This window comes from Mus musculus, chromosome 5 (assembly GCF_000001635.26).
Source record: "Mus musculus strain C57BL/6J chromosome 5, GRCm38.p6 C57BL/6J".
Taxonomy (NCBI): Eukaryota; Metazoa; Chordata; class Mammalia; order Rodentia; family Muridae; genus Mus; species Mus musculus.
This window is the reverse complement of record NC_000071.6, coordinates 122,552,286-122,576,620: the sequence shown is the minus strand read 5'-3', so window position 1 is coordinate 122,576,620 and position 24,335 is coordinate 122,552,286. Positions and strand designations below refer to the sequence as shown.

General features: G+C 42.6%; 1 protein-coding gene across 9 annotated transcripts in view; it reads left to right on the top strand.

Annotated features, from left to right (window-relative positions):
- Ift81 (intraflagellar transport 81) overlaps positions 1–24,335 on the top strand; it is a 74,282-nt gene that overhangs the window by 37,926 nt on the left and 12,021 nt on the right. For 6 of the 9 annotated variants that reach the window (XM_011248162.1, NM_001358919.1, NM_009879.4 and 3 more), the window contains 7 exons: positions 3,832–3,981; positions 7,582–7,710; positions 9,271–9,360; positions 15,876–15,962; positions 16,853–16,924; positions 17,381–17,466; positions 21,079–21,124. In XM_011248162.1, the coding sequence (XP_011246464.1) occupies positions 3,832–3,981; positions 7,582–7,710; positions 9,271–9,360; positions 15,876–15,962; positions 16,853–16,924; positions 17,381–17,466; positions 21,079–21,124 (660 nt within the window). The remainder of the gene's footprint in view (positions 1–3,831; positions 3,982–7,581; positions 7,711–9,270; positions 9,361–15,875; positions 15,963–16,852; positions 16,925–17,380; positions 17,467–21,078; positions 21,125–24,335) is intronic. The other 3 variants (XR_003955576.1, XM_006530128.2, XM_030254093.1) reach the window with 1 other exon arrangement.

Sequence of the window (24,335 nt, the reverse complement as noted above, 5' to 3'; positions counted from 1 at the left end):
GGAGGCCAAGGCCAAGTGTCATGTTTAGGTTCAGTCTAGCCTGGACTACATAAGGAGACCCTATCTCAAAAATCCACAAAGAAAACAAAGGAAAAGTATTTTTGAACTTCCTTGCTCTGAGGCTCATTTTCTAAAACTGTGGATGGCAAGTCCATGGGATGCTGTGACAGAGTTTTAAAGATACACACACACACATACACACACACACACACACCACACACACACACACACACACACACACACACCACACACACACCACTCACACACACACACACCACACACACACACACACACCACACACACACCACTCACACACACACACACCACACACACACCACTCACACACACACATACACACTGACACAACACACACATACACACATAACACACACATACATACATACATACATGCACACACACAGACACCACACACACACCACACACACCATCACCCCATAGCTCACATTGAATATCATTGGCCTGTTAAGAATTGTAATGTTTCTACTGCCCATACAAAATTTTTTGCTGTATAGCCAGGCATTGGTGGCCTTGAATCACAACACTCAGGAGGCAGAGGCAGGTGGGTCTCTGAGTTCAAGGCCAGCCTGATCTATAGAGGCCAGCCAGGGCTACACAGAGAAACCCTGCCTCAAATAAATAAATTAATTAAATTAAATTAAATGCTGTTATAGAAACACAGTAGTCTGGTTATAGGAAACAAAAACTTCATATTTCCCCACCATCACTCCTCAGTGTGTAAATATCAAATTAATTTATCTTTGGTTTGTATTGTGTTATGTGATTTGATCTTAAAAATGGCTGTCTGAGTTGCTATCTTGAGTCTCATTGAAAAGTGTTGTTAAATTAACTTTAGCCCAGGATTAAGACAAAATTTTCAACAGTTCTGAGATGGCCATAAACATACTACTGCCATTTTGTCCTGTGTGTTTGTATGAGTAGCATTTTCACCATGGTTGATGGTAATAAAATCAAACATTGTGGGGCTGAAGAGATAGCTCAGGGGTTAGGAACACTAGCTGTTCTAACAGAGGACCATGTTCAATTCCTAGCACCCACATGGTGGTCACAGCCATCTGTAACTCTACTTCCAGGCAATCTAATTTCCTCTTCTAGCCTTCACCAGCATCAGGCAAGCACACAATACACAGACATACATGCAGGCAAGCACACCCATACACATAAAATAAAATTTTTAAAAAATCAAATATTTAAGTGGAGCATGGTGACATCACACACACCTTTAATCTCGGCATTCAGGAGGCAGAGGCAGGCAGATTTCTAGTTCAGTATCAGCCTAGTCTACAAGGCCAGCAGGGCTACACAGAGAAACCCTGTCTCGAAAAACCAAAAATATTAAAATAAATGTATAAATCAAATATTTGAAGAAACCCAAATATTTATCAGCTCTGAAAATTAATGATGATACTCTGTATCCTCTAGTGTATCTCAAATATTCAATTGAGATCTAATTAATTATTTTATTCATTCATTTATTTATTTTGATTTTTCGAGATGGAGTTTTTCTGTGTAGCCCTGGCTGTGCTAGAACTCAGTCTGTAGACCAGGCTGGCCTTGAACTCACAGAGATCCAATTACCTCTGCCTCCCAAATTCTCAGGTTAAAGGCGTGTGCCATCAGTCCTCTGCTGAGATCTAATTCTTTGGGTAAAAATAGCATATCTTTCTCATCAACAACAAAGGACCAGCTTAGAAGAAAAATCCTCATTGGTATAGTGTCTTTGAACTTTATCTTTCTCTCATTTCTAAGATTTTATTCAGTAGTATAGTCATGACTTTACTTAGTATGTTATTTACTAAACTCACCATCTTAAAAATTAGTTTTAAGAAGCACCATACAGCTGGCTCTCATGCCCTTAATCCTAACACTGGAGGGACAGAGACAGGAGGATCTCTGTAAATTCAAAGTCAGCCTGGTCTACATCATAAGCTCAGGACAGCAAAGGCTATTATATAGTAAGACCCTGTCTCCAAAACTCAAGAAACAAAACAAAACGAAGCACTGTGTATTCTCTGAGGTTGGTAACTGTCTCAGGTGAGGGGGACAGGCCACCTGAGAAGTTATATGGAAGTGGTGTGCATATGGCAGCCTGGTCCCTACGATGGAATTTTCAATTCTATATGTAATGAAATGCCTCTTGTATTAGAGACGTTCCACAGCAGGAGAAGACCTGGGCACGGTAGAAGTGGGGGTCAGTGTTCCTCATCAGCAGTTTCTTGTGTGCCTCCTTCTCACACTGAGCAGTACCCATGTGGAGCCGGTGTCTCAGGCTGTGCACAGGCTGCTCCTACTTCCTGGAATGCTAGTCACGGCTTCCTTCTCTGCCCTTTAAGGCACTTCCATGCCTTCACTTTTGGTTAAATGTAACTTATTCCGGGAAGCTTCCTATGAGCCCCTCCTCTAACCTGCGTCCCTATTTCTGACCTTTGTCCCAGCGCAGGTTTAGCTACTCCGTGCCCTTGGGGTCCCTTCAGTTTTTTATAAAGCTTACCAGCATTGTAAACCTGGGTGATTTCTTTCAGCTTGGTGAGTAGAGAGCCTTGTTCAGAGTAGTCGTCTCTGCCGCAGTGCCATAATATGTAATAAGTAATGTTTATCATACGACTTTCTTGAATATTTGATTTCACTTGGCTTTTCAGACTCCAGTTGGTATTTCTTTTTTTTTTTTTTTTTAAGATTTATTTATTTATTATTATATGTAAGTACACTCTAGCTGTCTTCAGACACACCAGAAGAGGGAGTCAGATCTTGTTACGGATGGTTGTGAGCCACCATGTAGTTGCTGGGATTTGAACTCTGGACCTTCGGAAGAGCAGTCGGGTGCTCTTACCCACTGAGCCATCTCACCAGCCCCAGTTGGTATTTCTTAATACTAGGTCTTTAGTGAGTGTAGTGTAGTCATAGCTTGGCTATCACATGGAGGTAAGTGGCCCAATAGGTGACTGAGTTCCTGCCCTAATGTTCAGTATTCTTAAGTTCTTCCATTTTAGGATGAGTCCCTATCCTCTGCCTGCAATGCTTCCTAAGGAAACAAGCACAGGCATTTCTCAGGTGGCAAGTAGTCCCTGTGGCTGACTCCAGTTCTCAGTGTCGAGCCCAGTGAGTCCAGTGCACTCTGGCAGCACACAGTCATTCACAAGACTCCATGGCGAGACCAGGGCCACAGCCACTCGGAGCAGCTTCCTTCTGCTTTAGGCCTTCCGACTGTCATGGGTTCAATGGCTGGGTGGGTTTTTTGTTTGTTCATTTTTTTTTTTTAATTTCTTATTTGTAAAGTTTAAAGTGAAGAGCTTTTTATATGAGGACTCAGAATATTTAGGTGAGTTCAAAAATGAAGATGTATATATATATTGTTTAATTAAGCAGTTAGTCTTAAGGCAGGAGAGATGGCTCAGTGATTAATAGCACTTGTTGCTTTTATAGAGGAACCAGGTTCCTAGCTGGGTATGGTGGCACATGCCTGGCCAGCCTGGTCTACATAGCAAGTTCTAGGACAGCCTGATCAGAAAAAACAGAGAAGAGCCAGGTTCAGTTGACAGCACCAATGTGGTAGCTCGCAACAACCATCTGTAACTCCAGTTCCTAGGGGTCTGACACCTTCCCTGACTTCTCTGTCTCTGCATTGCATATGGTGCATACATGCTAAGTGCATAAATATTAAGCAATTAGTCTCTACTAGTTGTCTAAGAAAGCTAAGTTTTTATGTATTGGTGGTTCACGGACAGCTGAAAAAGATAAGAAAGGCTTTCTAACACAGTGAGTTTATTTCTAATGTTTGGGTTCTTTTTGCAGTTCAAGCGATACGTCAGTAAACTTCGAAGCAAAAGCACAGTTTTCAAAAAGAAGCATCAGATAATAGCTGAATTTAAGGCTGAGTTTGGCCTCCTGCAGAGGACAGAAGAACTTCTGAAGCAGCGTCAGGAAACCATTCAGCATCAACTGGTAATACAGCCTCATGTATTACGTGGCTGCTAAAATACAGATATCAGGAGGCTTGCTTATGGCTCAGAGCTTTCTGCTGAGGTCACTGTTTTCACTGGAAAAATCATCCAATTATTAACTTTCTTTGATTAATTACAGAGATGTCATATAAGCTGATTCATTTATTTTTAAAATACAGCAGTAAGCACTGCCTTTTAAAAAATGTGTGTGCCTACTTTGGAGTTATTAATAGAAGTTGGAAGTCCAAGTGGGTGTTTCTTTTGGTTAGCTAGTTAATATGAGTAAAATTATCATTCCAAGCGAGTGACTATAAAACATTTATTTATCATGGCTTACACATGCGCTCTCTAAGAGCTTTGGAAAGAAATGCCCAGGGAAGGTGCTGTGTGGAGTTTGCCTGCAGGCTTGGCACGTGATAGCTGAAGCATTGCTGTTGAGCTGCTCTGAGCTCCAGATCCCTGCAGCTCTCTTGGGGTGACATTTTCCCTCCTTTTCCCCATGGGGGAAGCTATTTCATCAGGACGTTGCTGTGAACAGCAATCCTGGTTGAGGTCAAGGGCATTTCATATGTTGCAGTTCGACAATATGAACTTTTCAGTGTTGTGATAATGAACAGTCTGTTTGTAGAGATTTTAAGACTAAAATTTACTGTGAACCAAACATGGATCCTGACAACACTAGTTTGAAAACTGACAATAATACCTGCATTATTGTTTAGACGATTTTCTAATTTCCACTTGGATCCCTTAGCCTTGACTTAAAAATCAAACATTGGGGGCTTTTCAGTTTCCTCTTGTGCTGTGGACTTGTGATTCCATGTGGCTGCATGGGTTGTCAGTGTCTCTCCCCCCTCTTACTTGGACTCCCGTGACATCTGTATTAGTTCTAGCTGCCACTGCCCCTGTTCCTCTGTTATTGGTGTTACACTTGTTTGTTTAGTTTAGTGTTGTGCTCACGTGCATGTGTGGATGTCAGAGGATGACCTGTAGGAGTCTATCCTCTCCTTCCACCACATGGGCTCCAGGGATCAGACTCACGACATCAGGCTTTGCAGCAAGTGTCCTTCCCCTGAGCCACCTCATCGTCCTGTTTTTTTGTTTTTTTTAATTAATTATGTGTATCACTTTTTGTTTTTTTGTTTGTTTTCATTTCTCAGTATTGTTTCTTGCAGGGATTTACCTTGGGTTGCTTTATTGTCTTGTCCTTTGTACCTTCTTTTGTTCTTAGATTGATTTATTTTTATATGTATAAGCATATCCTGCATGAATGTGTGTGTGCCCCATGTGTCCGTGGTGCTCACGGAGGTCAGGAAAGGTAATCTTAGAATTAGAGTTAAATGGTTGTGAGCTGCCTTGTGGGTGCTGGACCAAACCTGCTTCCTCTGTAAGAGCAACAAATGCTCTTAACTGAGCCATCTTTCTAGGCCTGTTTTTCTGCTTCTAGTTCATTAATTAGTGTGTGTGTGTGTGTTGTTTATGTATGTATGCCAGTTTCATGTTTAAAACATTTATAAAGTTCTTAATCTCAGTTAATTTGTTTTTCCATCTTTGAGTTTCCTGTTTATTCTGTTTTATAGATCCTAGTTCGTGGTTTCAAAGTTCCTGTCTACTAAGTTTATACAGACACCCATTTCTCTTCTCTATTTTTTTTTCTTGTTTTTTTGGGGACTTGGTTCTGTTTCTTTATCCATAATATTTATTGGATGTCAGAAATTATGTGTAATTATAGACTTGTGGCCCTACCTATATTAATTACCTTCCAAAGGAAGATTTAACTTTTTTTCCTGAAGATTTCTTTAATCCAATTGATGGGGAATGTTAGAGCTGATATTCTTCTAATTTTTATTTACTCATAAGGACAGTCCTTATACCACAAGCAGAGACTTTATTCCTCGGAATTGGTTGTTACTATTGGGCCTAGGTCTGGCTGTTAGGTTATCCCTATAATCTCTAAGATGCAGCCCTCTGAGGCATTAGCTGGAAGCCGGGGCATTTACAGGCCACCTATATGTTGACAGGTGTTGAGTTCTACCTCTGTGTCATAGTACCATGGAAATGCTAAAATCTGTGTCTGTCTCTTAAGTGGTCACACCCAGTCCCGCTCAGTCCTAGTGTCTTCCTCCTCAGTGCCCAGCTGAGGGCTTGGATTGCTGCCCACAGATGAGGCAGCTTGCAGAACTGTATGCTACTTCTCCCTGATTCCTTCTTCTCTTTTTATGCTAGTCCTATTGGTAGCCCAGAAATCCAACCCTTTGGAATATTCTTCAATGATACTTTTTATTTTTCTTTGAGATAGGGTCTTACTGTGTAGGCTCGGCTGCCCTGAAACTCACTGTGTAGTCCTAGCTGGCTTTGAAGTCATGATCTCCTTCCTGCCTTAGTCTTCTGAGTGCTGGAATTACAGTCATGTGCCACTATGCCTGGCTTCCAATGAGGTTTTAAAACTTGCCATTGCACAGAAACTTCTCATTAGGTCACAAGTGCCTTCAATTTTAAGTATTTGTCTCCCTCTCTCTTCCCCTGGCCCTTCTCTCCCCTCCTCTGGTGTTTTGAGACAGGGTTTCTCTGTGTCGCCTGGGCCATCCTAGGACTTGCTCTGTAGACCAGGCTGGCCTCTGCCTTTGAGTGCTGGGATCAAAGGCATACACCACCATCCAGCTTGAGTTCTTTTCTTACTCAGCCTTTTAGCAGCATTTAAAGTAGCTGCCCATTCTCTCTTCCCTGAAACATTTTTAATAGCATTAGGAGCTGGCTCAGTCCGTGCTTGCCATGTAGTAAGGAGGGCCTGAGCTCAGTCCTTAACACCATAGCACAGAGAAGCACACCAGTATAAGCCTGGCCCCCGATGCAGAGACTCAGTGAGCTCCAGACACTGTCTCAAAAAACATGGGAGGGAGTGACTGCGAAGACACGGGGGTCTGCCTCTGCACACATGTGCAGCCTCAAACACGTGTGCACCCACACACACATTGTTCCACTTGTCTAGGATGTTGCACTTGTGTGTTTTCTTCCAGTCTAAGGTTGCTACTCCATTGCTGGGTCCCACTTCCATACGCCCAGCAGAGCTTTGCTCAGATGTCATATACTTTCTGCAGCAAATCTGTTCTCACCTTGAGTGTATTCTACTTACTTGTTTTTTTATTGTGTATTTTTCCTACTAGAAATAAGCTAGTTTTAGAAAGAACCCCCTCCTTTATTATGCTCACCCTGCGTACTAGTGGCTAGAACTGTGCTCAGAAAAGCTAGTGCATACGGGGCAGCAGATAAGTGGATGAGTTCACTATCACTTACGAGTGTGTGCATTCTTTACAGAGCTATTGGGTGCATCGTGTGTTTCATAGCCTACACTAAGTATGTGGCGTTATTTGAAGATCTGAAATTGGATGTACTTCCTCTGCATCTCCAGACAGTATGGCAACTTTGAGTACAGGTTTATAGTGTATAAAGACCTGTTTCTGGATGAGATAATAATTGAAGTAAATGCAGATGGTCCATTAGGATTCTGAATGACTTTATGTTATTCACAACTTTTCAACAGAAATAGGAAGTGTTTCTTATGGGAAGAAGATGCCAATACTCATGGCCTATTCATTTCTTATAGCGAACTATTGAAGAAAAGAAGGGTATATCTGGATACAGTTACACCCAAGAGGAGCTTGAGAGAGTGTCGGCCCTGAAGAGTGAGGTTGACGAGATGAAAGGCCGGACCCTGGATGACATGTCAGAGATGGTAATGGAGCCTCTCTACTGCTTGCTTGTTGACTTACTCTGTGTGTGTGTGTGTGTGTGTGTGTGTTTAATTTTCAGTTAAACATTCAAATATTCATCTCTATACAATGCTTACTTTCTATTCTTTTGTCATACATGCTTGTATGGTATCAGGGTTGACCTCTTGGGGCAGCAAGGGAAGGAACAAAGGACAGACACACAGACACATAAATAGAAAAGCGGGAATCAGGTGATCCAGGCTCTAAGAAGCTGCTGCTGCTGCATACCCACTTAGCTGTTTACTATGCACAGAGGAACAAGGAGGGGGCTTAGCTAGTCTTCTTAGGAGCAGTCTCTGTAGGGTATCAATCGTTAGGCGTAAACTCTATGGGGGAAGCTATGGTGGACATTTTCTACACATTGTCAATTTGCACACTCAGGCCAGAGGAAGGATTTGCCTAGAGAAGGCCTTACCTCACTCACCCTCAGGACTCAGGCTCCACTCACACCGACAGCAGCACACCGTTGCTTGAGACTTCACTCTCCCGAATTCTTGCATCTATGTGGTGTTTTTTTATCAAGGAGTTGTTCCATTGTAATGTTCAGCTTAAAACAGTGCTTATTTTGTATCTTGATGTAACATTAAAGAAATATCTATATTAAAAATAAGAACTAGAATTATTTCATCTTTGTGTATGTCTTTGATATTCTAGATTCGGGGCTGCTATCACCCAAATACACTGGGACATTTTCATCAAGCATGATATTAAAATCTTTTCTTATTTATTAGTAGATAGTAATCCCAGCACTTGGGAGGCAGAGGCAGGAGGATTTCTGAGTTCGAGGACAGCCAGGGCTATACAGAGAAACCCTGTCTCGAAAAACCAAAAAAAAAAAAAAAAAAAAAAAAAAAAAAAAAAGAAAAAAGATAGTTGCATCCCCAAACTCAAAGACTTTCCAGAATGTATCCTACAAACTTTCTGGATTTCGCCCAAATCTAGTTTCTAAAAATACTTAGTGTTTAGTATAGAGGAGGCCTCCAGGACCCCTCTTCTGTCAGGTTATTCACATTACATATATTGAAAATCACCCGTGCATATTTGTGTTCATTTATGTGACCTCCTGAGTTGCACATGTCTCATAGACAATAACATTATAATGGCACACAGGTAATTTGTAGTTGCTTTGTGCTTCAGTGTTAGATTGCAGACATCTTCTCAGCATGGTGTGCGGTCATGATAACTGGCATTTAGAACCAATAAGTGGCCCTGCACTTTGCTACGGAGTTCACATCTATTAACCAGACCTCGGGCACACATCTATAATCCTAGCACTGGGGAAGCAGAGACAGGCAAATCTCTGTGAGTTTGAGGACAGCCAGAGCTACATAGTGAGACCCTATATCCCCCAAAAAATAAGAAAAAAAGAAACTAACATCTATTCAATCTCTTTCCTACTATTTGGCACTAAAGTAATTAAAAGTTTTATTTCTTTAAGTCTTTACTTGACTGCAGTAGTATTTTTATGTATGCAGCACTTTTTTTCATTTTTTAAATGACATGTCTTTTGCTTTAAATGACAGGTGAAAAAACTGAATTCCTTGGTATCAGAAAAGAAGTCAGCTTTAGCCCCAGTTATAAAAGAACTACGGCAGTTGCGTCAGAAATGTCAAGTAAGTTTGATGTTTTTGCTGTCTTGCTTAGGTGGACTCTTAGGTATTTTTTAAGGGAGATAATGGAAAGGAAACTAGTACTGAACTGACGCAGCATAAGGCAGTGATGGTGGGGCCCACAAATCAGTGAGGGCTGGGGAGAAGGAATTCAAACTGAAATGCAAAATGCAGCCAGATGAAATTTGTAAAAATCATTTGCATTTGAGTGCTGTAAGTATTAAATCTCATTCTTGTGTGGCCAAGTGAGGCAGAGTATCCCAGCAAGGCAGCCTTAGATGGATGGGCTTACTGTTCTGGCAGGCACAGCGGGCAAACGGCAGGAGGCTAAGCACAAGTGCCATTACTTGGAAGCTAGTTGTAACCAGGGCTTTAAAGGAGAACTGTCAGAGGTAAGTGCCCTGCACAGCATGCACGAGCCAGCGGCCAGCCGCTAGGTTTTGGCAGTAGTGCTGCTGCTTCATCCGTCTCCGGAGTAATTGTAAGTGTGAGTGTGAGCCATCTTGCCTGTGCCTGAGGACGGAACTAGAAACCCAGTTCTACATGAACACCATCTGTCAGAGTTAGCTCCAGAGTAGAAAATCACATAGACTTTGAAGTCAGCTATAGACATCATTTCCTTTTTATAGAAAATGCCACACAGTCTGAGATAGGTTTAGAAGCTTATCCAGACAGACAAATGGGAGACTCAAGGAAGGGTCTTACTTTAGCCTGCAAATTCCCCCCCCCCCCGGGGTCTTTCTCCCATTTTGCATAGCTCTGGCTGTCCTGGAACACTATGTTTACACCATGTTGGCCTTGGATTTAAAGAGATCCATGTGCCTCTTCCAAGTGCTAGAATTAAAGGTGAATGCTACCATGTCTGCATGTCCTGCCTAAGTTGCCTTATCTCAGTCTATCTCATTACACACTGCTGCCATCACAGAGGAGATCGAAGAGACAGCCCTGCTCTCTCAGGTTTATGCTCTAAGCGGTATGGTAGCAGCACATAAGGAAATTCAAGCAAGATAAAAGAAATCACATCTAAAGAGCAAGTAATGTATATATTACTTAGTATATTGTGGAATAGGCCAGAGGGATGCTATGAAACCAGAAAAGCTGTACGAGTGTTAGCAATGGGGACTTATAGATAGTGATGGTAAATTTGGTATTAACAATATTTATTAAGCACTAGCTATGTACCTTGTACTCTGACATTTCTCATTGGACCTGACAAACAATCCAAAGAGACAGGAACTTCCTTTATGGAGAGAAAGAAAGGAACAGAGGTGGGGAGGGAGGCAGGCAGGCAGGCATAGAGACTAGTGACTTGTCTAAGATTGTATAGTGGCAGACGGCAGAGCAAGTGTCTCTAACACTGCACTAGTAATGTAATGTGACCCCTGAATCTTTGGGGATCTTCCTCTATTCCTGCCACCTTCAAGTCTTTTTACCACTGTTTCTTTTTTCCCCGTATCATGGTCCCCCTCCTCCTCCTGTGGGAATTAGTTACGCCTCCAACCACAGGATGGCCTTTCTAGTCTTGTTATACCAGTGTTGACTACTAACTTCTCTGTTGCCCTTGATTTATTTGTGTGTTTTGTGGTGGTAGAGATGGAATCCAGGGCCTTTCACATGCTAGACAAGCACTAAACTAGGCCTGCCACTAAACTATTCCCTAGCCTTTCAGAGGTTTTTGTATGTTTTGTTTTGTTTTACTTTTCTGATGCTGCAGATGGAGTCCCACATTTGACACTTGCTAGGCAAAGCATTGTGTTGGTAAACTACATCCCCAAGTCCTAACACCCATTGTTTACATTCAGATTGTTGTAGTTGCCCAGAACTCAGGAGCTAAGGGAATCCCGCAGCCTTTGAGGCTGTGCCTTTTTATTTTGTTTTTGTTTCAGTTTGTTTTAAGTGAAGATCTCACTATGTAGTCCTGGCTGGCCTTGAACTTGTAGAGCTCAGCCTGCCCCAGTCCCAAAGAGTTGGAATTAAAGGTATGTGCCAACATGCCCAGTGACACTATCATACATTTAAAGACCAAGAGTATTTTAAAATATTGTATACTTTTAACTTTAATGGGCTATCCTCAGTTATTTCTATTGTATTTGGAATGCATTCTAAAATTAAGTTTTATAACTACTTAAAATCAAGAGTATCACCAACTCAAGATTTACACCTTAACATTTAATCATCTGTAACTAGAATAACACCTTGAAAAGTTTGTTTTCTTAGAGGCAATTCTATTGCTGTGTAATTAAATGGAATAACTAATTACATGCAATTGTAATTGTATACTCAGTTTAGAGTATACAATCTAATAGTTTAGTTTTCTTGAAATACTTTTTATTGATTGATTGTAAAACTCAGCTGGATGTGGTGGAACTGGAAGGGTAAGAGGTTCAAGGTCATCTCTGGTTACATCCACATGTTGAACTTGAAGCCATCATAGACTCCATGAAAGATCATGTATCCAAAAACCCTACAAACCCCCAAATTACACATGATTCAAGCTGTGCAGCACTGTCTAGGGGGACGTTTGGAGGGACTAGGATGTGGCACTCAGTTGGTAGAGTGCTTGCCTAACATGCCAGAGCCTAGGTTTAATCCCCAGCACCAAGCAGAGCTGGGACTGTGACAAACACTGTAACCCAGCACTTGGGCTGGGACGGGGTGGAGGATGATTGAGGTCATCTTGACCATAGATTCTGCTGCTATAGAGGGGTGCAGCCGCACCCCCTACAGCTTTCTCTCCATCCTAGGCCTAAGGTGTGGCCTTATACCCCAGCTTCACCAAGCTGCTAATTCCTAGCACACAGAAGCCCCGGATTACCTTGTAGGCCTTATTTCTAGGCCCAGCCTTCTCCCCTTTAAAGTCTCAAGGTGGCTTAGAGCACTTGCTGCTCTTCTAGAAATCAGAGTCTACATCAGAGCACCCACACAGCGCCCAGTAACTTTAGCTCCAGGGTTCTGATACCTTCTTCTGGCCACCATGGGCCCCTGCACATATGTGACAGATGACCACAGAGACATACATACATTGTCTTAGTTAGGGTTTTACTGCTGTGGATAGATACCATGACCAAGGCAACTCATAAAAACATTTAGTTGGGGCTGGCTTACAGGTTCAGAGGTTCAATCCATTATCATCGAGGTGAGAACATGGCAGTATCCAGGCAGGCATGGTACAGGCAGAGCTCAGAGTTCTATGTCTTCATCTGAAGGCTTCTATGAGGAGACTGACTTCCAGGCAGCTAGGATAAAGGTCTTAAGCCCATGCCCACAGTGATGTACCTAAGGCCACACCTCTAATAGTGCCACTCCCTGGGCCAAGCATATACAAACCAGGACATTCCTGTACATTTAAATAAAAGTAAATCTCTTTTTTGTGTGTGTGGGGGGGTTCGAGACAGGGTTTCTCTGTATAGCCCTGGCTGTCCTGGAACTCACTCTGTAGACCAGGCTGGCCTCGAACTCAGAAATCTGCCTGCCTCTGCCTCCCGAGTGCTGGGATTAAAGGCGTGCGCCACCACGCCCAGCGTAAATCTCTTTTTAAGTCTATAAAAGTAAGAAATTGCCTTTGTTCTGTGGCTCTGCCCAACTTGTGAGTGAGCAAGCAGTGTTGCTAAGGCGCTGTCTCGGTGCTTCTCTGCTAAACCCAAAGGGATCTTCATTAGAGAGAACAAGTTCAGTTGAGCGTGGGGCTATGCGCCTTTATCCCAGCACTCAGGAGACAGAGGCAGGAGGATCTCTGTGAGTTCAAAGCTAGCCTGGTCTACATAGTCAGTTCCAGAACAGCCAGAACAATTATACAGAGACCCTGTCTCAAAAAACAAACAAACAAACAAACAAACAAAAAACAGTTCAAGGCCAGCTAACGCTACCTGAGGCCTTGTCTCAAATATACTATTTTTCCTGTCTGCCCCTTCATCAGAGAAAGAGAATATAACTTAATAGGGCCTTAAATATTTTCCAGAAGTTTTATGGGAGTTAGTAAGTAGATTTTATTTGTTTATTTGTCTGTATGTCTATTTATTTACTTGTTTACTTATTGGCAGAGTCTAATTATATAGCCCTGGCTGGCCTGAAACTCACTATGTAGACCAGGCTGACTTTGAATTTACAGAAATTCACCAGCCTCTGCTTCTGCCTCCTGAGTGCTGGGGTTAAAGACACACAGTACAGACGTGTTTTTATTATTATTGTTAATTATTATTATTATTATTTAGTTGTGTGTGTGTGTGTGTGTGTGTGTGTGTGTGTGTGTGTGCATGCGGCAGGAGTGGGACAACGATGAGAGCTAGAAGAAATCCTAGAATCCTCTGGATCTGGATTGTAGAAGGTTGTGAGCTGCCCAGTGTAGATGGTTGTGAGCTGCCCAGTGTAGATGGTTGTGAGCTGCCCAGTGTAGATGGTTGTGAGCTGCCCAGTGTAGATGGTTGTGAACTGCCCAGTGTAGATGGTTGTGAGCTGCCCAGTGTAGATGGTTGTGAACTGCCCAGTGTAGATGGTTGTGAGCTGCCCAGTGTAGATGGTTGTGAGCTGCCCAGTGTAGATGGTTGTGAGCTGCCCAGTGTAGATGGTTGTGAGCTGCCCAGTGTAGATGGTTGTGAGCTGCCCAGTGTAGGTGCTGAGATCTGAACATAGGTCCTGTAAGCTGTCTAAGTACACACAACTGCTTTCTTTCTCCACTTAAGAGACATATGATTGTTACATTCATTCATTTATTTATTTTGTTGGGTGTGTGTGTGTGTGTGTGTGTGTGTGTGTGTGTGTACATGCACAGATGTCAGAGGTCAACTTGTGAGAGTCAGTGTGTGGCTCCCAGGGGTTGAACTTGGATATTAGGCTTGTCGACAAATCCATTACCCCCCAAGCCACCTCCCTGGCTTCTGCTTTAGCTCAGTGTGACCCATAGGGTAGCGGCTCCTCTCTGCAGCTTTCGCTGGTCTAGTTACACCAGCCGTATGCAGTCCCAATCCACAGAGACAGCACAGGCAGCAGGACTCTGGCCTGCAAGGTCTCAGCATGTGCCCCTGTGTCCAGGGATGCTCAGTGTGTGCCCCTGTGTCCAGGGATGCTCAGGGTGTGTTCCTGTGTCCAGGGATGCTCAGGGTGTGCCCCTGTGTCCAGGGATGCTCAGTGTGTGCCCCTGTGTCCAGGGATGCTCAGGGTGTGCCCCTGTGTCCAGGGATGCTCAGCGTGTGCCCCTGTGTCCAGGGATGCTCAGTGTGTGCCCCTGTGTCCAGGGATGCTCAGGGTGTGCTCCTGTGTCCAGGGATGCTCAATGTGTGCCCCTGTGTCCAGGGATGCTCAATGTGTGCCCTGTGTCCAAGGATGCTCAGGGTGCGCCCCTGTGTCCAGGGATGCTATGGCTAACCACGGTTGTCTTCAGGCTGATCATAACTCTTCCTTCTTAACCCTTAACCCTTTAGAAGTTTCCTCATTGAGAGCAGCTTGGGTCTACATAGGGTCCTCAGTTCCACCTCCTCGCCTGGTGTTCCCAGTGCTTCCCCTACCCTGTGGCTGGCATTATCCCTCTGCAGTGCAGACTCCTTTCCCCAAGATAGCACTGCTAGTCTCTGCTTCCCAAGACTGATGGTTCTAATTCCTTGGCAGTTCAGTTCAGCCTTGGATTTTACGAGACATTTGCTTCTCCTTAGCAACATTTGCAGATACTAATCATCACTGTGTATTTGCTAGAGATTTTCAGATTATCTCCTTCAAAATATCTAAATAAATGTGGAAACTACTAAAAGAGCTTGAATTCACCCTGCCTCTGCCCTTCATAGCAGTATAATCTCAGCAAGGCACTGACCTTCCTGCATGTTCTTTAAGCTTTATGTCAGCACCTCCTTCAGTATTGAAGATTTAGTTACTGTCCAGGGTTCTAATAGGATTCAGAGTTCTTATCACAGCCCACGTACATCTTCCTCCTCTTCTCTCCCTGTTCTCAGATTCAGTCCAAAAATGGACACTATTCACACATCCCTGAATTTTTGTTCTCCCTTGTTTCCAATCCTTTACACACAGTGTTCCTTAAAAAAAAAAAAAAAAAAAAAAAAAAAAGCATCTCCTTTCCCTTGCTCACCTTCTAATTATTCTTACTAATACCTCATTCTCGGTTTAGATATTGGTTTCTCCAAGATGTTGTCTCCACTGATCCCCAAGCCTAGATTAGGTTTGAAAGTCCTGTGTGCTCCTGCACAGGTCACACTGCAGCCCGTGGCTCTGGGCATCACTGAGGCTCCAGCAGCCCCTGGCTCTGGGCATCACTGAGGGGCGTGCTGTTTGTTCACTGTTGTATCCCAGCTCATAAGCTAGAGCCTGGCACACAGATCAGTACACGGCAGCCATTGTTCTTATCAGCACCTCCGCCTGTCATAATTCTTGACTGTCCAGTTGTTGTATAAATAACTCGTCAGCATGCCAGGAAGCTTAGAGTTAAGTTACAGGACTGACAAGGACGCGCATTGTTTCCGAGGCATGGTTTCTGCCTTTGTTTTCCACTTAATCATCTGCCCTTTTCAAACTAGGAACTAACCCAGGAGTGTGATGAGAAGAAAGCCCAGTATGATAGCTGTGCAGCAGGCCTTGAAAGCAACCGGTCCAAATTAGAGCAGGTAAGAAGAGGGCTTCTGTTTTAACAGTGCAGCCAATGCTGCCCACCTGTGCACATTTTCACCCCCTGAGTCATGATGTTCTTACATCTTTACCGCTGCCTTCTAGCATTCCTCCACAGTACCAGAAATTCTATTTCTTTAAACTTGAATTTTTCTATCTGTATGACCAATGCCTAAGGTCATCTCCTAGAGCAGACGTGATATCATATATAAGCCACCCTCCATTGGCTTCCCAGTACACTTGAAGTAAACCTAACCTTCAGGCTATGTTGTATGGGGTTCCTGCTGCTGGTCAAGGTCATATCTGTGTCCTGTAGTCCTCCTCCTTGTCCAGCATGGTGGTCTGTGTCTGAACTCCAAACTGGCCAAGCTCCGTTCTACTTCCAGGTTACTGTGTGTGCTCCTGTCTGCCTGGGACACTCAGTGTCTTCTTCCCCCTTATCCTCAGCACATAGATCTCAGCCTGAAAGTCAGCTCCTACTGATCCCTCTGCCTAGAGATTCCCACTCCCCGCCGCAGGCTGACACACCTTACAGTACCATCTCCCCAGGGCTGAGGTGTCCACATGAACCTGCACCCATGGGGACCACTCTTCATTCCTGTTTCCTTGTCTATGAGAGGAAGAACCCCATTTCTTCCTCACTGCTATGTCCCTAATTCTTACAAGAGTGCTAGACACACAGTAGGACTTAATAAATAAATGAGTAACTGCTGCTGAGGTTAGAACGCACTAGGACGAGTCTCAGGACCCGCGGTGCGGCTGCGCAGTCATCATAAAGCAGCAGTCCTGAGGAGCTGGTTCTGACGCTTGCTCTTCTGCTGTTCATCTAAAGCAACGAGTCTTCTGCTCTTTCAATCATTGGTTGCCCCTGTAACATTATCTACTGTAGGAAGTGCGAGGACTTCGTGAGGAATGTCTTCAAGAAGAAAGTAAATACCACTATACAAACTGCATGATTAAGGTAAGGCAAGGAGTGGGGTCAGAGGCTTTCTTGACAAAGGTTAAGTTTTTTTCTTTTGTTTGTTTGTGCTTTGAGACAGAGTCTCTCTGTAGTCCTGGCTGTTCTGAAGCTTGCTACATAGACCAGGCTGGCCTCAGATTCACAGAAATCTGCCTGCCTCTGCTTCCTGAGGGCTGGAATCAAAGATGTGCACCACCATAACTGTCCTAAAAATTATTTTATTGATTGTGTATGTTTGTGAACATACACACCATGTGCCCTGGTGCATGTGAGGAGATCAGAGAACAACTTACAGGACTCAGCATTCTCTTTCTACTGTGTGGGTACTGGGGATGGAACTCAGGTTGTGAGACTTGATGGCTCTTGCCTTTACCCACTGAACCAGTTTTAGGCCCCATCTGAGACCTCCCTCTAAGTATTAACAACTTCCTGAAACTTGTTTTATGTTACATGTAGAACCTAGAAGTTGAGCTTCGTCGAGCGACTGATGAGATGAAGGCGTACGTCTCTTCTGATCAGCAAGAGAAGAGGAAAGCAATTAGGTAAGTGATTTTTATTCTTATATGAATGATTCTTTCTCTTTAACTATACAAGATTTGTAAATAAGATAGGAACATAGAGAATATTTCAGCTGTCAGATGCTAAGCTGCTGTTGAACACTGAATCTTAGGATAGTCTAACCCTCCTAACAGGATAGGAGTACATATAATTGTGCTGCTTGCTTGCTTTTTTTCATGTAGAAAATATATATTTGTATAAAATATAAAATGTGTCACCTTAGCCACTTGTAAGCATGTGATTAGTGGCCCTGATTACATTCACTGTGCTGAGCCATCACCACTGCCTGGTTCCAAAGCCTTTCACATTGCATGAATCATTAGCCCCCCTCCAAGCCCCAGGAATATGTGTGCTTTTATATTTGCTTTCTGTAAGCATTAGCGTTTTAATGTCATCTCGTTAAGCACACATGGCTGGGACTCTGGTCATCTACCTGCTAATAGTGCAGTGTGGCAGCTGCCTTTTAGCTAGAAGCATGTGACTGCGGTATGCCAGCCTCTGAAATAAGAACTGTATGTAAACACTGCTTAGTCCTTGAATGGGGAGTTTATTTGTAGTCTCAACTGTGTTGTAGTCTTGCCTTAAATCAATTTGAATCAACTCTTGCCTTAAAATAATAAATTTGTAAAACATTTGCAAGTTGTAATAAAATGCAGTCGTGGGAGCGTATCCTTCCTCACTCACCATCACAGCTATGTCTTCTTCTTACTCGCCAGTAAGAACACTAAAGGGAGGAGTCATTTGTCTGAGCCTGCGCTTGAGATTTCGAGGGACCGTGCTTGCATTAGTGTTACCAGAAGGAGCCTGGGAACTTGTCTGTTGTAGAAGCTGTCTGTTGCAGAGTCTGTAGTGTGCTGGCAGGCGAGGCAGCCCGGAGATGTCCTATAAATAGAGACTTTAGTACATACTCTTACACATTAACTATAAAAGTCCTCATTTAGCTTCATTTACACAACGTAAACTTTACGGTTCTCCTTTTCTTTTTCTCAAGACAGAGTCTCACTATGTACCCCGGGCTATCCTGGCATTCACTCTGTAGACCAGGCTAGCCTCAAACTCACAGAGATCCACCTCTCTCTCATGCCTCCCGCTGCAGGGGTGTGGCCTGGCTCTGCTTGTGCTGCTGGGTTTCTCATCTTATCTTGCTAAATTCTTCTAATAGGACAATCTAAGTTTGCACAGAAAAATAAAACATATTTGCATTGAAATATAAGAGCTAGCCAGGCATGGTGACATGTGTTTAATCACAGCTCTTGGGAGGCAGAAGCAGGTAGATCTCTGAGTTTGAGGCCAGAGATGTTACACAGAAAAACCCTGTTTCACAAAACCCTAAACAAACAAACAAATATACAGAGTCTAAAGACTCCTCCCGTGTTCCTTGTATTGTTAAGGTTTCTATTGCTGTGATAAGATGCCATCAACCAAAGTCAGTTGATTTCAGCTTATAGGTGTTGGGAAGTCAGGGCAGGAATTCAATTAGGGGGGAAGCTGGAGGCAGGAGCTGGTGCAGAGCTGTGGAGGACGGCTGCTCACTGGCGTGTTCCTCATAGCTTGCTCAGCCTGAGTTTGTAGACCACCCAGGACTGACAGCCCTGGAGCAGCACCACCACACTGAGCAGGGCCCTCTTACATGTATTGCTGATTAAGAAGATGTGTTCCCGGCTTGCCTGTGGCTGGATCTTATGGAGGCATTTTCTCAGTTGAGAGTCCTTTTTCCTAAACGACTATCTTGTGTCAGATTGGCACAAACTACTCTGGACACTTCCATCTGTTCCTTAATCCTTTGACCTTAATATGTCACCTACTCTAAATTGTGCTTTTTTTCTTAAACACCATTAAAATATAATTGTACTGTAATTTTTCAATACTTTGAATTTTTCACTTTAAATGAGCTTTTAGCTCATAAAAATTATCTGTAAAACCAAAAAGTAATCATTATAAGTAGAAATTCAGTGCTTTCCAGACAAAATGTGGTGAGCATAGCGGCAGATACCTGTAACCTCAGCACTGGGAGGCTGAGGCTAGAGGATCGTGGGGTTAGGGCTGGCCTGGGCTACTTGAGTTTGAGGCCAGCCTGAGAAAAATGGCAGGACCTTGTTAAAGGTGTGTGTGTGTGTGTGTGTGTGTGTGTGTGTGTGTATTTCCAGCACTCAGAAGGCAAAGCAGACAGATCGCTGTGGGCTCAAGGCCAGCCTGGTCTACCGAGGTGAATTCAAAACCAGCCAAATACCTAGTAAGACCCTGTTGAAAGAAAGGAAGAAAGAATGAAAAAAAGAGGGGGAAAGGGGAGGGAAGGAAAGAGGGGAGGTAAGGGAAAAGGAAAGGGGAAAGGAGAGGAAAGGAAAAGGAAGAAAAGCAAAGGAAAGGACCTATTGTGTGGTGAAACACCACTGTAAACTCCAGCACTTGAGAGGTGAAGGCAGGTGGACCAGTAATTCAAGGCTAGCTAAGTGTGAGATTATACTGGGCTCTGTGAGATCTTTCAAAAAGGGCAGAGAAGGAGATGGTGGGTAGAGGATGACTGGAGAGATGGCTTAGAGCAGTGGTTCTCCACCCTTCTAATGCTGCAACACTAATACTGTTCCTCACCTTGTGGTGACCCCTATGCAGACAAAATACCCAAACCTATGAAATAAAATAAAAATGTTTTAAAGATGCAGGCCATATTGTCATGGTTCATGCTTTAACAGTCTACTATTAATGCTTTAGTGTACACTGTTCCATATTCAACCATGAAAATGCTAATATATCTGCACATGTGCATGTTAGCCAATACATGGGAAATATATGTATACATACATGTGTGTATGCAAAAATAATATTAAATTATCTCTTGTTAAACTTTTTTATTAGATTTATTTATTTTGTGCATATAGGTACAACATAGCTGTCTTCAGACACACCAGAACACACTAGAAGGCATCAGATCCCATTACAAATGGTTGTGAGCCACCATGTGGTTACTGGGAATTGAACTCAGGACCTCTAGAAGATCAATCATTGTTCTTAACCTCTGAGCCATCTCTCCAGCCCCAATATTAAATTATCTTAATATTCATTTAGAATTTTTTCCACTTCAGTATGTATAGATTTACCTCATTTTTCACAACTCTGTGTTACTCCTTTCAATAGATTACTATAATCTGCATAAACATTTCCCCATCTATATGCATTTAGTCTTCCAGCTTTCAGTATTCTATACATTGGTGAAATAAGTAGTATTTGCTCTTATGTTTCTTAAGTTGTGGAGTTCTTCTTCAGGCTGATTTCCTGGAAGCGGAGGTAGAGTCAGACACTTATATAGTTAATAGACTCTAAAAGGCAATGTGTAATTTAAGCACACGGGTTGTCAATTTTAAGGGTAGATAATCAGAACTAGTAATATATCTTAATTTTCTTAACTTAATTTCCTATATAAGGCTTTTAAATTACTGTTTACTGGAACAGAAATTTAAACATGAAGAAAAACGAAGTATCTGATGAGTTCCTTCTTAATTCTGTTGCAAACTATAAATGTATATAGATGTGCTAATTTATAATTTTGTTGTGTGATGAAATCATTAAAGCTAAGATTGAATATTCTGTTGGCTCTCTAGGGAACAGTATACCAAAAATATTACTGAGCAAGAAAACCTTGGTAAGGTAAGAATTACTTTTTAATGTCTCTAATTGAGGCTTTTTATTGCATGGCTCTGACACTTATTCTTCTGGAAGGCTACCTATTTCAAGGGGTTGTTACTTCCTTTCTTAGGAAAGTAAAGGGACCAGAGAGGTGGTGCTGCATGTTAGCGTGTGATAAGGTCAGTCTCCAGGACTCACACAGAGAGCCAAGTCCTGTCAGAGGCCTCTGACCTCCAGACACGTATCAAGTGTACACACACACAGGATGAGAGAGAGAGTCAGAGAGAGAGGGAGGGAGGGAGAGACAGAGACAAAGACAGAGACAGAGAGATGGAGGGAAGGAGGAAGGGGAGAGAGAGAGAGAGAGAGAGAGAGAGAGAGACAGAGACAGAGACAGAGAACTTGTCAGTTCTATATCTTATTTCTTTATAGCAGTGGTTCTCAACTTTCCTAATGCTATGACCCATCCCCTCATGTTGTGGTGACCCCCAGCCATGAAATTATTTGTGTTGCTACTTAATAACTGTAATTTTGCTACTGTTATGAGTCATAATGTAAATATCTGTGTTTTCTGATGGTCTTAGGTGACCCCCGTGAAAGGGTCACAACCCACAGTTTGAGAACTGCTACTTTAAGGGTGGCACAATTGCATTAAAAAAGGAAGCAAATGGAATTTTATGTTAGAAATTAATGTATTTTAATTAGTGTATATAAACCTTCATTTACATTAACCATAGATTGTTTACATTTTTAGTATGTTTTTCAATAGGCTTTCATCTAAAGAGTCCACGTTATATTAATAAGAAACTATTCCCCTTTTTTTCTTGTTTAAAAGTGGAGCTGGAGAAATAGCTCAGTGATTAAGAGTACTACCTGCTCTTCCAAAGGACCTGTGTTCAATTCCCAGCACCCACATGGTGGCTCACAATAGTCTATAAGTCCAGTTCCAAGGAATCCCATGTCCCTTCTGTTGTCTGTGTGAACCAGGCATACATGTGGTACAGACATACATGTAGGCAAAACACCCATAACACATACAGATACAGTAATGTGTTTATTATACATTTTATAAATATCTTATTATATAAATATATTTATTATATATTTTATACCTATATTATATAAATATATGTATATTTAACAGCTCATATAACCATAATATATACTATAAATATATAAGTATATTTATATAATATATAAAATAATTTATAAATTAATATCATATGTTATATTAACATATTGATATCTTAATTAATATAATAAATATATAAATATACAAATATATGATATAATAAAGATATGAATATATGTTTCTGTGTTCATTATGGGTTATGACATATCTATATAATCTTTTAATTAAAAATATCTGGATGGATGTTGATGTGTATAGACACACTTATAAAACCTTAAATATCTTTATAAGCTTAATTTCTAAATCCAATTACAGCTGTTTGTTGGGCTGTGAGGCTCAGTGATAGTGCAGTGCTGAAAGAGCCTGCAAAAGCCTGGTTTCCGTCTACAACACCAAGAAGTTCTCGCTCCTTCCAGTGTAATGTTTTTCTTTTTTTGTAGTTTTTGGCTTTGGTTTTGGTTTTGGTTTTGGTTTTTTTCAAGACAGGGTTTCTCTGTATAGCCCTGGCTGTCCTGGAACTCACCTTGTAGACCAGGTTGGCCTCGAACTCAGAAATCCGCCTGCCTCTGCCTCCCAAGTGCTGGGATTAAAGACATGCGGCACCATGCCCAGCATAATGTTTTTCTTAATCAAGATCTTGGGGAAAGCTGTAGGAACAATCAGATATAAAGTATTTTTAAGCAGAATGAGTCAGTGACTAACCCATAACAGAATTTGGACACTTCTTCCTCCTCTCACTTCTAGAGTGATTTCCAAGGTAGCCCTGGGTAAGGTAGTGTTTCCGTGTGTGTGCTGGCACACACAGAGGTCCGGGGCCCTGTGTGTCCTCTGCCGTCGTTCTCCACCTGGTCCCTGTGAGCTCCCAGGGCCCCCTCACCAAGGCCGGGGTCCTCCTGCATCTGTCCCCCTCCCCGTGCTGAGGTTACAGATGTAGATACTGGGGATCCCAACTGAGGTCCCCATGCCTGAGCAGCAAGTACCCTTCCCCACTGAGCCATCTCTTCCACCGCTGGCTGCTTCTTTAAGACATTCCTATAGATTGCTCGCATTTAGGGGTGAGAAATTATTTCAGTAATACAAGAAAAATTTTAATTTAGATTTACCATATCTGAAAAAGTCATGCTGAGAACTCCTAAAATTCTTAGCATACTTGAGTGGTCTTTTCAAATACTTTTAATTTGTGAACAGCAGAATGTTTGTGGTGACATACATTTCTCCCAACATAAGCTTACATATACTAAGCCTGTGCTTTTCTGTAAGCCTGTTTTTAAATGGTTGGCTATATTACAGTTATTTCTGAAAATGCCCCTGCGTGCTCTCACATTGCTTCTGTTCTGTTTGCTTTCAGTACCCATAACTGGGGTGGGCAGTATTTAATCAGTGGTTTAAATCTCGCTTTCATCCCGGTTCTTTCTCTTATTTGGGCAAGCATCAGCCACCAGCATTCTCATTTGTCCTGAAGATCGGTAGATGAGCCGTGTCCTAAAAGAGGAAAGATGAGTGTGTCCCGGGTGGCGGCTGCTGTGTGCCTGCTTGTCTCTCTCCCTCCTGAAGATTTTCTCACAGTGCATCTGTTGGCGTTTCTGTCACAGTGGTTCCGTGTGTGTACACTGCCACCCCGCCCTTCTTTCTTGCTGTCTTTGTTCTGACTCCTCTTTTCTGTTAGCCTTCCTTCATTTACAGAACCAAAATATAATTTTGCAATTCATTGAAAACATTTTTCATGTCTATTTATAATTATAGTCAAGAAGTAAACAAGTTTTAGCAGGTGGAATCATCTCATCTGGACAGTAACAAAAATAATTCTGGGGGCTGGAGAGATGGCTCAGTAGTTAAGAGGATCCAGATTCAGGTCCCAGCACCCACATGGCTGCCCACATCCATCTGTAACTCTAGACGGGTGATTTGACACTCATCTGACCTTCATGGGGACCAGACATGTATGCAGTGCACAGACATATCTACAGGCAAAACACCCATATATGCAAAGTTTAAACAGGAGCTCCTCTCCTCTCCTCTCCTCTCCTCTCCTCTCCTCTCCTCTCCTCTCCTCTCCTCTCCTCTCCTCTCCTCTCCTCTTTTCTTTTCTTTCTGTTTTTG